The sequence below is a fragment of the Aythya marila genome (genome assembly GCF_965140915.1).
Source record: "Aythya marila genome assembly, chromosome: 1".
NCBI lineage: Eukaryota > Metazoa > Chordata > Aves > Anseriformes > Anatidae > Aythya > Aythya marila.
Genome location: NC_139042.1, coordinates 74,722,737 through 74,735,712, shown reverse-complemented (window position 1 = coordinate 74,735,712; position 12,976 = coordinate 74,722,737). Strand labels below are relative to the sequence as shown.

The 12,976-nt window shown below is 39.7% G+C and overlaps 1 protein-coding gene across 1 annotated transcript in view; it reads left to right on the top strand.

Moving 5' to 3' along the window:
• PUDP (pseudouridine 5'-phosphatase) overlaps nt 1-12,976 on the top strand; it is an 80,347-nt gene that overhangs the window by 34,986 nt on the left and 32,385 nt on the right. Inside the window, exon 3 of the mRNA XM_082783426.1 lies at nt 3,052-3,281. Coding sequence (XP_082639552.1) covers nt 3,052-3,281 — 230 coding nt within the window. The remainder of the gene's footprint in view (nt 1-3,051; nt 3,282-12,976) is intronic.

Genomic DNA, 12,976 nt, shown 5'->3' with positions numbered 1-12,976 from the left:
GGGAGGATGCTGAGATGACAGAGCCAGGCTGGGCTCAGTGGTGCCCAGTGGCAGGACAAGAGGCAGTGGGCACAAACAGTTTCTATCTGAACATCAGGAAACACTTTGCTGTGCAGGTTGAGGTTGCCCAGAGAGAGGTTTTGGAGTCTTCCTCCCTGGAGATCTTCAAAAGCTGCCTGGTGTGGTCCTGGTCAGCCAGCTTTAGGTGACTCAGCTTGAGCAAGGGGGCTGGACCGGATGATCTCCAGAGCTCCCTTCCAACCTCGGGGTTGGGAGGGGAAAATCATGTAGAATACAATGTTGTAACAGCACATAAATAATTAGAAAGGAACTATTTTAGACAAATGATTTTAGCATAGCATTTTTTGGTTTCCTGAACTTTTACACTTCATGTTTGTATTGGTCACTGAGAAGGAAAATGTGAGTTAGCCCAAGGATTTTGTTGTTGTTCAGGGTAAGTCTTAATTTAAGTTTCTCAGTTGATCCAATGTGTTAGTTGTTACTGTGGTTTCAGCAGACTCTAAAGAGAATGAAGAGCACATTAGGAGACTAGTGGAGGAATAATATTTCCTTCAAAAATAAAATAAAATAATGTATACATTCTATATGGTGCACCTTTCAGAAAAAAAGTATTGATCTCTTTTTTTTTTTTTTTTTTCCCAAAATGTGTTTGTGGTCTCAGGAGAAATCACTCCTTTCTCTTGGTTTAGGTTTTATTGTATTTTTTTTCTCCCTCAGAGTTGCTAACTTCATTGACATTTGTGATTAATCTGTTTTTAAACATGCTGATGTTTAAAGTTGATCCTCCTTTTTTGCTTCCTTACCTAAATTTAGCTTAGAATTCTTTTTACCTAATTTCTTTCCAGTAGCCATCAGTGCGTAACTATGGCGTATGAAATGTAGTAAGCTTCTGTGTCTGTTTTTGATCTTATTAGGGATAGAGGAAAGAAACATCATTTACCTTTTGGATGATTTAAGATGAAAAGAGTACATTTGGAAATAAAGTATAACAAAGTAACATATATATTCCTGATCTTGTTATGATTTCTTGAAGGAAATTATGCTGTGCTCTCTAGGTTTGTCACTATTTATGTAGTACATCAAGACTATATCCTCACGCTGGAAAAATGGGGAACTTTATTTCTTTTGTTCTTTCTTTTTTGTTGTTGTTATTGTTTTTAATCAATGACTGCTTTAAGACTAGAAGAAAAAAAATGAATTGCTCTATGTAGCTGAACTTTCAGCGGGAGGGGTAGAGGATGGTCTGAAGAAGCGTAGCAGGTGGGTCCTTCTGTGGTGGATGGACCTTGATACCTTACATGGTAGTAAGTAAGTTAGAAGTTAGTGAGTTCACAAGAACTTCCATTGTACTTCTTCAGAGACATTGCGTTTTTGATTTGTTGTTTTTGATGTAACTGAAGTCTTCATTTGAAAGTGCTTTGTAGCTGTAGGTGAATTTAGCAACAAAGTATGTGCCAGTGGAAGCTGCTTCTGTATCTTTCAATCAGTTCCCCACCTGTGGTTGTTGGTTTTTTTTTGAGAAAAAAAGGCAAAAGGAAGATACTAAAAAAGATATTATCTTCCTAATAAAGAATTATTAGGAATTAACACAGTAATCATATTAGTAATTCAATGTGGTGGTAACTGTCTAGAGCTATATTGGTGGTAATTGACTCAAACAAAAAATGGATTTTGTTGATGTATAGTTTTTCAAAATAAATAATAAACACTGAATGAAAATATTTTTCTACTGCTGCTGTCTTCATCTTGCTAAGTTACGCAAGCTATTCTTCCATATGCAATTTATTTTTTTTCTGCACAGCTGATTTTCCTATTGTATATTTAATTTTTTCTAATCTATTTTGCTGTTTGCACATATTCAAGAAATCATTTTAAAGACATTTTTGAAGTGCATTTTCCGAGTAATATATATCTTTGCTGTCTGAAGGTGTTAAGGACAGCTGCATTCTAGCTCCCTTTTAGCTAGGACAGTCAAAAAGAGAAAGTAAACATGCACACAGACATATTTACACACTGGAATCATGAGAAGAGCTGAGGGAATATAAGAGAAAGAAATGACCCTGAAGAAATGACCTTTCAGCAACAGTGCTTTTCTGTAGCTGGCTACCTCCAATAGAAGTGTAGAGTAAACATATACTGACAGATGAGCTGAAGCTGTGGGACTGAAGAAAATTAGTTATCTGAAGAGAGGTAACCTGCATTCAGAATGCTGCTGTGAAGAAACATTGAAACCTTTGCACAAGAAACTCAAAACTTGCACTGAATAATGAAGCATGTTTTCTTCTTACATAGGCTGCCATGTTTCCACTTTTCCCTACATTAACCTTCACTAGAAGATTGGATCAGATTGAAGTTTCTACCTATTATGTTCAAGGTGTTCATTACTCTGGGTTCACAGCATCAATAGATAAAGCTCTGGTATTAACAACTGTGATTGACAACTCCTCTATTCTGCCCAGTTACTTTCTCTAGTAATTGCTAAAGAGAAACTGAGCACTCTTAGGGGCTGGTTTAAGCCAGTTGGTTACCTGCTTCAGAAATTAAAGACTGTACCAGTCAGTGAGAAGAGCATATTTTTTGACCTTGATCCATCTATCTATCTATGTATTTTTGTTTGTTTTCTAGGAGCATAACTCCAGGTGTATGTGTGAAAAGGAACTGTTTTCCTGTGTTTTTCTTCCACTTACAGAGAATTTGAAATAATGAACATATATAATGTTGAGGACCTTACTGAACGAGATTGGGAAGGGTATACAATGATATTCAAGTAATCTTTGGCGTATTTTGAGAAAAACATTGTGATAACAGAATAAATATATACCTTGAGGAATATTCTATGATCTTTGCATGGAGCAAGAACATTTCATACATAACAAGAATTCTCTTTGACACTTAAATGATCAAAGTAAAATATTATATTCAGTATGACAACATTGTTGAAGTATTGCCAAATGTGTTGTAATTAAGAAAAAATATTAATACGAATACCTATGGATATGCATATATACATATAATGTATTTGTCTTGCAGGGGTTGATAAGCTGATCCGGCATTTACACAAGCACAACATACCCATAGCTGTTGCCACTAGCTCAGCTGAAGTGACATTTCAGATGAAAACAGCCAGACACAAAGACTTCTTCGGTCTTTTTCATCATATTGTGTTGGGAGATGACCCTGAGGTGAAGAGTGGCAAACCACAGCCTGATGGATTTCTAGTTTGTGCAAAGAGATTTCACCCTCCTGCAGCTCCAGAGAAGGTAAGGAGGGGAGGGAATAAATGAACTGAAAAGTTAGGGGTATACTGTCCAGGCTACGTTTCGGTTTTTATTTATTGATTGATTGACTATGATAAATGTTTAGGTTAAGATTTAATACAAACATTTGAAAAGTCAGCAACCTCTTTTTTTTTTCCCCGATGTTTATATTGTTTAAGCTAGAGGTTGTTGGAAAGTGTTATTATTCCCTATCAGTGTATATAAAGTTTGTAATGCAGATTGCTCTGATTTACTGCATGATACTGTGTAGTAATAGGAAACTTTAATGATTTTTCTCTCTCTGCATAAATCTGCAAGCATAACTTCACTACTCAAAGTTCAGAAACAGTTATTTAAAGATAGATCAGTTTGCTTTTCATACTTCTGCAGCTGATTTACCTTTTAAATATCTGAACATTAAAGATACTTCTTTGTAAAGAGGGTATATATTTTTCTAAGCCATCTCTTTCCTCTTGCATTCTAAATCTTTGAGATTGTATTTCTTTCTTTTCTTTTTTTTTTTTTCTGATTTAAAACAGATCAGTTTGAGCAATCTTTCTCAAGTAGTAGAGATGTGTAGATTCTCACTCATATATAACTTTCCAGACTTGATTTTGAAATAGAAATCTGTAGGGAGAATATCTGAAAGATAAATTGGTAGTCAGTTAAAGTGATGTGTTCACTTATATTTCAAACCAAATTGCCATTCTTCTTAAAATATTTTTTTTTCACTTCTTGTCTATCCTGATGAAACATAAATTCTGAAGTTTAGGAGTTTCATTACTGCAGAAAAATGTATTAGATTCTAATTTTTAAGAAACAGCTTTAAGTGGGATAGACTGTGATTACTGATTTCTCAGTAGGGTTGTTGAGAAGAAATGTGTACACAAATATATATGGAACAATTAGCTAAGATTCCTCAGCCTTTCATGCTTTAAATTCTCATCCGGAGCCCAAATAGTATTTTTGCTGTCTGGGAATTGGTGAAATACGTTGCAGTGAATGTAGCATACTATGAACAGTGTTAACCATCTTTTTTTTTTTTTTTTTTTTTTTTTTTTTTTTTTTCTCTTGCACATCCTCTCGTCATTCTATGTATGTGTATCAACTTCACTTGAAAAAGTTACCCCCAATATACTTGACCATATTCATGCAGATGACTGCTGTGTGGATATGTTAGGTTTTTGTGTGTGTAGGCCTTGTATGGTATATTCTAAATGCTGCAGAACTCTGCAGATTCTGAGTAGTAAGGCTGTAAATCTACAACAGAGTCCAGTAGTTATGTATTTAGAATATATTAATGCTTACCTGAGAGCAAATATTGGGAAGCAATAGCCCAGGATTTTGGAGAAAGTGAGAGGTAAGTTAAAAACACGTAGCAAAGTTTTGTTACACTGTTTTTGTAGTTCTCTCTTGCTCCATCTTGAAACCGCAGCTTAATGTTGCTTTCATAGAAAATTATTCTTGCTTCTTTAACTGTATGTCCAGAGCATATAAGATCAAGTTATGCTCCTGTAATGCTGTGTGGCATCTCTTTTTGTGAAACAGGATGACAAAGGTGCTTATTGCATACATTTCAGTTGGTTGGAGGTGTTGGTGTAAGATGTTCTATAATTCTGAAAGCAAAAGAGCAAAAGGTATTGAGAATTGATATAAAGACAGGACATATTTGGTCACACATTTGGTGTCATATCTGAAGGACGGGGAAGGAAATGTAATGTCAATGTTGGTAGTGACAAACATTATATATAGAATCATAAAAATATCCTAAGTTGAAAGGGACCCAAAAGGGTCATTGCATCCAACTCATAGCTCCACACAGGAGCACCCAAAAATGAGACCATCTGTCTGAGAGTGTTGACCAAATGCTTCTTGAACTCTAGCAGGCTTGGTGCTGTGACCAAGGCTCTTGGGGAGCCTGTCCCAGTGCCTGACCACCCTCTGGGTGCAGAACCTTTTCCTAACAACCAGCCTGACCCTCCCCTGTTCCAGCTCCATGCTGTTCCCTCGGGTCCTGTCGCTGACCCCAGAGAGCAGAGCTCAGTGCCTGCCTCATGAGGGAGCTGCAGGCTGCTATGAGGCCTCCCCTCAGCCTCCTCTGCTCTGGGCTGAACAAACCAATGGACCTCAGCTGCTCCTCATATGTCTTGTCCTCTTCACCATCTTTGTTACCCTCCTTTGGAAGCTCTTTAATAGTTTTATGTCCTTTTTATACCGTGGAACCCAAAACTGCACACAGTACTCTAAGTAAAGGTGTACCAGCAGGGTGGGATAATCCCTGCCCTTGACTGGCTAGCAGTGCTGTTGTGTGTGTTGCATCCCAGGCAATAGTTGGCCTATTTGGCTTCCAGGGCACACTGCTGGCTCACGTTCAACTTGCCACCAGCCAGAACCCCCAGATCCCTTTCTACAGGGCTGCTTGCCCTGCTAGCCTTTTGTCCCTCTGTCTGTATAGCCAGGGTTACCCCATCCCAGGTACAAAATCCATCACTTGCTTTTGTTAAACTTTATATTGTGGTGTGTTTATATTTTTGTGTATTGTATATTATATTGCCAGGACCTCTAATTTGTCATGATTTCTCTGCCCTTGATGGAGTCAACAGCTCCTCCCAGTTTAGTCATCTGCACATGTGAGGAGCCCAATATCTAGAGGGACAGCTTTCCCAATGCTCCTAGTTCATGTTTCTATTTCAGAAAGGTCACAATATGATTGTAATTTTAAGAGATAAAATCATGAAAACAAAAACCAAAACAATATAAAAAAATTAAAATACCCACCCCACATGCAAACAAGGTTGGAGATCATTTAATATGTACCTGCAGAGAACTTCCAGTTAACTTCCCACTAAAACAATCTAGTACACCCAAAAACTGTTCAGTGAAACACATCACACACCCACTGAGGACTATCAGGAGACATACTTCAAAACTGCTATAATAATCCAAGCCAAAAATACAACATAGCTCTAGAAGACCAAATCCAGAACTTAGCCGTAGTGATATATCAGCCTCAGACAGCCTTCTATAAGGAGGCAGTTCTAAAATCAGATAAAAATGCATATGATGGCTTCTTTAGTATAACTGAAGGGAAGTAGAAGTTGTCCATCTGGGAATTTCTTAAATGTTGGCTTTTTTTTTTTTTTTTTTTCACTCTTTAATTAACTAGGGATTTAATAAGCATAATGGTGACAACAGAAATTTCAAACAAGATACATACTGTAAATTCAGCCTAAGCCTTACTGTCTTTTGATACATGAAGTTTTATATGAACTTACAACACTATTAATACATATGACACATAGTCATATGAATTATTAATTAAATCTGTCAGGTAATCAGAATATGATCTGCAGTTGAATACTACAGTTTTTGTCTTTTACTAAATTAAGGTGTTTTTTTTAATTTTAATATATGCCAAATTCTGCTTTAAAATACACAATTGAAACTTGTGTCCAAACCAGATGGAGCTGTACATATGTAACCTGAGAAACAATTTGTGTTTGAATATTTTAGATATTTCAGTCCACAGTGTTCCAAACATTGTTTTCCTTTTCATATATTTTATTTAGACTATTACCTACACACACACACAAAAAGAAAAGTGTTTTTATCATCATTATTTCCCACCTTTATATGAACATAATTTGGATAACAAATTATTTCAAATTCTCTTAGAATTAATTATTTACTATTTTGCTATGGTTCAGATTTTTACAAAGGGAATCCCTTTTAAAGGAACCTTTAGAATGTGCTGCAAAAGCAGAGTTTCATTGATGACAGTGCTTTGAAACTTGGTAAATTTAGCTATACAGTTCACCAGCTTGATCTGAAAAAAAGTAAGAAAACAAAAGTGTTTTTGATAAATGATGTTTTTTGTTCCAGTTTGAATTAAAGAACTTAAATTACTTTAAAACATGCTTTTGGAATTTATAAATATTAGAATATTATTCTTTGTTTTTAATGAGCATCCTTTAAGAAACAAGTTTTAAAAACCTTTCTATTGCCATGTATGTATACTTAAAATATACCAACTATCAGTTTTCAATGCTATCTTGAGGAAATTTTGTTTCATGACAATAAATTTTATGCTACTGAATAAAAATGGCTCTAGAGCTCAAACTTCAGACATTCTCATGCAAACATGTAAACATACTTTCAATATATTCATGTCATTAAAAGCACATGAATTAATTATTTATGTGCTTCAAGATGTGGAGGGTTAAGGCCTTTCTTTCCAATACTTTGGTTGTTTTGCATATACTCTTTCTGTAAAATAAAAGATCTCTTTAGTGGTGCAGTTAAAAACAAATACCATTTGTATCCTTCCATTAAAAAGAAGAGAACGTTGGAGTAAGATAAGTGGACATAACTCTTTTATGAAGACTCAGCCTGTTCTATTTAAAAAATTCCAAATGATTTAAACTTTTGTATTAATTTAAAACACTGTATTTCTTTGCGGTCTATTCCATTTCTAATTAATTAATTGATCCCACAGTTATGAATAATCTCTGTACCAAATCTAGTGAGAGATCATTAAAAATTAAATGGCATTAGAAATTATGAGTCTCAGTGGACTCTGTCGTAGAAAAAAAAAGTTCAAAGAGAATTTTTTTCCTACAAAAGATGTGTTGAGAAAGTAATGGAAATTCAGAACATTGAGAACATGTTGCAATATTAGTCTATATTGTACAAGGAAAACAAAGGGTTAGAAGACGGATAAGGCACTTAATGTGACCACCACTACTGTGAGCTTGTGTAAAAAGTAGGTGTAAAAAAAAAAACAAAATTTTATTTCTTATCCCTTCATCAGTGAAGTCAACATGGCTTCACTAAGGGCAGACTGTGCCTGATAAATCTGGTAGCCTTCTACAACGGGATTACAGCATTGGTGGATAGGGGAAGTGCAGCTGACATCATCTGCCTGGACTTGTGCAAAGCATTTGACACTGTCCCCAATGATAAAAGCTATATATAAACTATATAATCTCTGTGGATGAGAGTGGACCACTCTGTGGGTAAGCAGTTGTCTGGATAGTTACACTCAAAGAATTGCAGTCAATGGCTCGATGTCCAGGTGGAGATCATTAACGAGTGGTGTTCTTCAAGGCTTGGTATTGGGACTGGTGCTATTTAACATCTTTGTTGGTGACATAACACTGGGATTGAGTACGCCCTCAGCAAGTTTGCCAATGACACCAAGCTGTGTGGGGTGGTTGACATGCTGGAGGGATGGGATGCTATCAAGAGGTATCTGGAGAGGTGGGCCTGTGCAAACTCCATGATTTTCAGCAAGGCCAAGTGCAAGGTCCTGCACCTGGACTGGGACGATCCCAAGCACAAATACGAACTGTGTAGAGAATGGATGGAACAAATGGACTTGGTGTTGGTTGATGAGAAGCTCAATGTGATGAGCCAGCAATGTGCACTTGCAGCCCAGAAAGCCAACCATATCCTGGGCTGCACCAAAAGAAGTGTGGCCAGCAGGTCGAGGGAGTTGATTCCCGTCCTCTGCTCTGCTCTTGTGAGACTGCACCTGGAGTGTTGAATTTCGCTCTGGGGCCCCCAGCACGAAAAGGACACGGACATATTAGAATGAGTTCAGAGGAGGCCACAAAGATGATCAGAGGGCTGGAGCACTCTACACTCTCTCCTACAAAGACAGGCTGAGAGAGCTGGGGTTGTTCACCCTGGATAAGAGAAGGCTCCAGAGAGACCTCATTGTGCCCTTTCAGTACTTAAAGTGGGCCTACAAGAAAGCTAGAAAGGGACTCTTTGTCAGGGAGTATAGTAACAGGACAAGGGGTAATGGCTTTAAACTACAAGAAGGTAGATTTAGATTAGATATTTGGAAGGATTTTTTTTTTACAACTGGGGGTTATGAGGCACTGGAACAGATTGCCCAGAGAAGCTATGGGTGCTCCGTCCCTGGAAGTGTTTAAGGCCAGATTGGATGGGGCTTTGAGCAATCCGATCTAGTGGGATGTGTCCCTGCCTGTGGCAGGGGGTTGGAATTAGATGGTCTTCAAAGTCCCTTCCAACCCTAACCATTCTGTGATTTTTTTTTTTTTAAGTATTATTATTTAAATGTTTCTCCTTTGTTTTTCCATTAACTTCACCCCGTATACGTATTTCAGTCATTACGGTTTTCAGATAACTAGTTATTTTATTAGTGGTGTTTTTGTTGTTTCTTATGTATAGCTGGAGATTGAATTTATTAAGAGAACTCTAAATAAGGTACAGAAATTACAAAGGCACAAACAGTCATTCTGAATGGTGTATTGAACTGTAAATTGGGATACCTGCTGTTGAAGTCATGTAATTTAGTCATCATAATCTGCCCCTTTTCCATTTTTTAAATAAATTGACATGTACTTTTTTTTGAATGTTTACAATTTGCAAATAAGACATTTTATTTTAGAAGTAACAAAAGCTTTAAATGCAAAAATGCATAGACATTTTTCAACGTAGTTCAAATGTGCATGAATTGTTGTCTCTTTAACCTTGGCTCTAGTCTTTTCTTTGAATAGGCCTACATTACCAGTTTTTCCTCATCTGAAACACTTTCACACACTTTAAACTATTGTGACATACCCGTTCTCTGCTGTCTTGTCTCCTTGGACAGTTTTTACCAGCTACTTTAGCATATTGCTAGGTATGTGCTTTTTCTAGTTATAGGACCTGTGATTATAATGGTCATGGTACACCCGATTTTCAAAGCATTAGGCTGCAGTCAGTGGCACAAATGAAGTGGCATTTGTAGTAGATGACCATTGTTCAATGTGTGTTGTGTGCTGTACAGAAGCAAATGCTGCTTGTGCCAGTGGCCGCTTGTGGAGTAAGAGAGGAGAATGAGGGAAGAGAATGTTGTTCCACTACTCATTCCACTACCCTCTCAAGCTGCTGGTATATTTCTGAGTAGAAGGAAGAATTTGGGCCTTTTCTTCTGAAGCCATTTAACTTTCTTGTCTGTACTGATGTAATTACCACTCATTATTGAATTCAGATGAAGGCGTTAATGAGTTAGAGCCTATGTCATCTGATTTGTTGATTCTCATTCCTGCATAGCCAGGCAGTTAGAATACCCTTGTTGAAGGTACGGGGCAGCTAGATTCTAACCTTATGGGTATGTGAGCCCTGGTTAGTGAGCCTACCAGGGGAGGTGCCCCACTAGACCTTCTCTTCACAAACAGAGAAGGACTGGTGGGAGATGTGGTGGTTGGAAAATGTCTTGGGCAGAGTGACCATGAAATGGTAGAGTTCTCCATTCTTGGAGAAGCCAGGAAGAGGACTAGTAAAACTGCTGTCTTAGACTTCCGGAGGGCCAACTTTGAACTGTTCAGGACACTGGTTGGTAGAGTCCCTTGGGAGGTGGTTCTGAAATGCAGAAGAGTCCAGAAAGGCTGGGCACTCTTCAAGAAGGAAATCTTAATAGCACAGGAGTGGTCTGTCCCCACGTGCCCAAAGACGAGCCGGTAGGGAAGAAGACCGGCCTGGCTGAACAGAGAATTGTGGCTTGAGCTTAGAAGAAAAAAGAGGGTTTATGATCTTTGGAAAAGAGGGCGGGCCACTCGGGAGGACAATAAGGATGTTATGAGGCAGTGCAGGGACAAAATTAGAAAGGCCAAAGCTCATCTGGAGCTCAATCTGGCTACTGCCGTCAAAGACAACAAAAAATGTTTTTACAAATACATCAGTGCAAAATGGAGGACTAAGGAGAATCTCCATCCTTTACTGGATGTGGGGAGGAACTTAGTTACAAAAGATGAGGAAAAGGCGGAGGTGCTTAATGCCTCCTTTGCCTCAGTCTTTAGCAGCAAAACCAGTTGCTCTCTGGATACCCAGTATCCTGAGCTGGTGGAAGGGGATGGGGAGCAGAATGTGGCCCTCATTATCCATGAGGAAATGGTTGACAACCTGCTATGGTACCTGGATGTACGCAAGTCGATGGGGCCAGATGGGATCCACCTGAGGATACTGAGAGAACTGGCGGAGGAGCTGGCCAAGCCGCTTTCCATCATTTATCAGTAGTCCTAGCTATCAGGGGAGGTCCCAGTAGGCTGGTGGCTAGCAAACGTGACGCCCATCTACAAGAAGGGCCGGAGGGTAGACCCGGGGAACTATAGGCCTGTCAGTTTGACCTCAGTGCCAGGGAAGCTCACGGAGCAGATTATCTTGAGTGTCATCACGCGGCACTTACTGGGCAACCAGGCCCAGTCAGCAAGGGTTTATGAAAGGCAGGTCCTGCTTGACGAACCTGATTTCCTTCTATGACAAAGTGACACGCTTGGTGGATGAGGGAAAGGCTGTGGATGTGGTCTACCTTGACTTCTGTAAGGCTTTTGACACCGTTTCCCACAGCATACTCCTCAAGAAACTGACTGCTCTTGGCTTGGACTGGCATATGCTTCGTTGGGTTAAAAACTGGCTGGATAGCCATGCCCAAAGAGTCGTGGTGAATGGAGTCAAGTCCAGTTGGAGGCCAGTCACTAGTGGCGTCCCCCAGGGCTCGGTGCTGGGGCCGGTCCTCTTTAATATCTTCATCGATGATCTGGATGAGGGGATCGAGTGCACCCTCAGTAAGTTTGCAGATGACACCAAGTTAGGTGCATGTGTCGATCTGCTTGAGGGTAGGAAAGCTCTGCAGGAGGATCTGGATAGGCTGCACCGATGGGCTGAGGTCAACTGCATGAAGTTCAACAAGGCCAAGTGCCGGGGCCTGCACCTGGGGCGCAATAACCCCAAGCAGAGCTACAGGCCGGGAGATGAGTGGTTGGAAAGCTGCCTGGTGGAGAAGGACCTGGAAGTATTGGTGGATAGTTGGCTGAATATGAGCCAGCAGGTGGCCAAGAAGGCCAACAGCATCCTGTCTTGCATAAGCAGTGTGGCCAGCAGTTCTAGGGAAGTGATCGTCCCCCTGTACTCGGCTCTGGTGAGGCCGCACCTCGAGTACTGTGTTCAGTTTTGGGCCCCTCGCTACAAGAAGGACATCGAGGTGCTCGAGCAAGTCCAGAGAAGGGCGACGAAGCTGGTGAGGGGCCTGGAGAACAAGGCCTTTGAGGAGCGGCTGAGGGAGCTGGGATTGTTTGGCCTGGAGAAAAGGAGGCTCAGGGGCAACCTTATCACTTATCACTTTAATGTACTTTAAGTACATTAAAGGAGTCTGTAGCAAGGTGGGGGTTGGTCTGTTCTCCCACATCCCTGCCAGGATGAGGGGGAATGGGCTTAAGTTGCACCAGGGGTGTTTTAGGTTCGATGTTAGGAAGAACTTCTTCACTGAGAGGGTTGTTAGGAATGGGCTGCCCAGGGAAGTGGTGGAGTCACCATCCCTGGAAGTCTTTAAAAGATGTTTAGATGTTGAACTTAGCGATATATTTTAGTGGAGGACTCGTTAGTGTTAGGTCAGAGGTTGGACTCAATGATCTTGAGGTCTTTTCCAACCTAGGTGATTCTGTGATTCTGTATTTCTAGTGTGCATGTTTACTTGGTGTGCTTTTTCACAGATTATTTCCTTGCAGTTTTCTCTGAGTGCTCCTTTGGAGTCTCTTACATGCAAGGTTTTGGTCTCTCAGTATCCCCCTTATCCTTTCATCCTGTGCTGTATAGTGGCCAAACTCCATGTGAAGCAGAATAAACCCTCCCTTGGAAGGTGTATTTTGTGGTGGGGATGGCACCCCCGGACAATGGTGGGTCTACTGGGT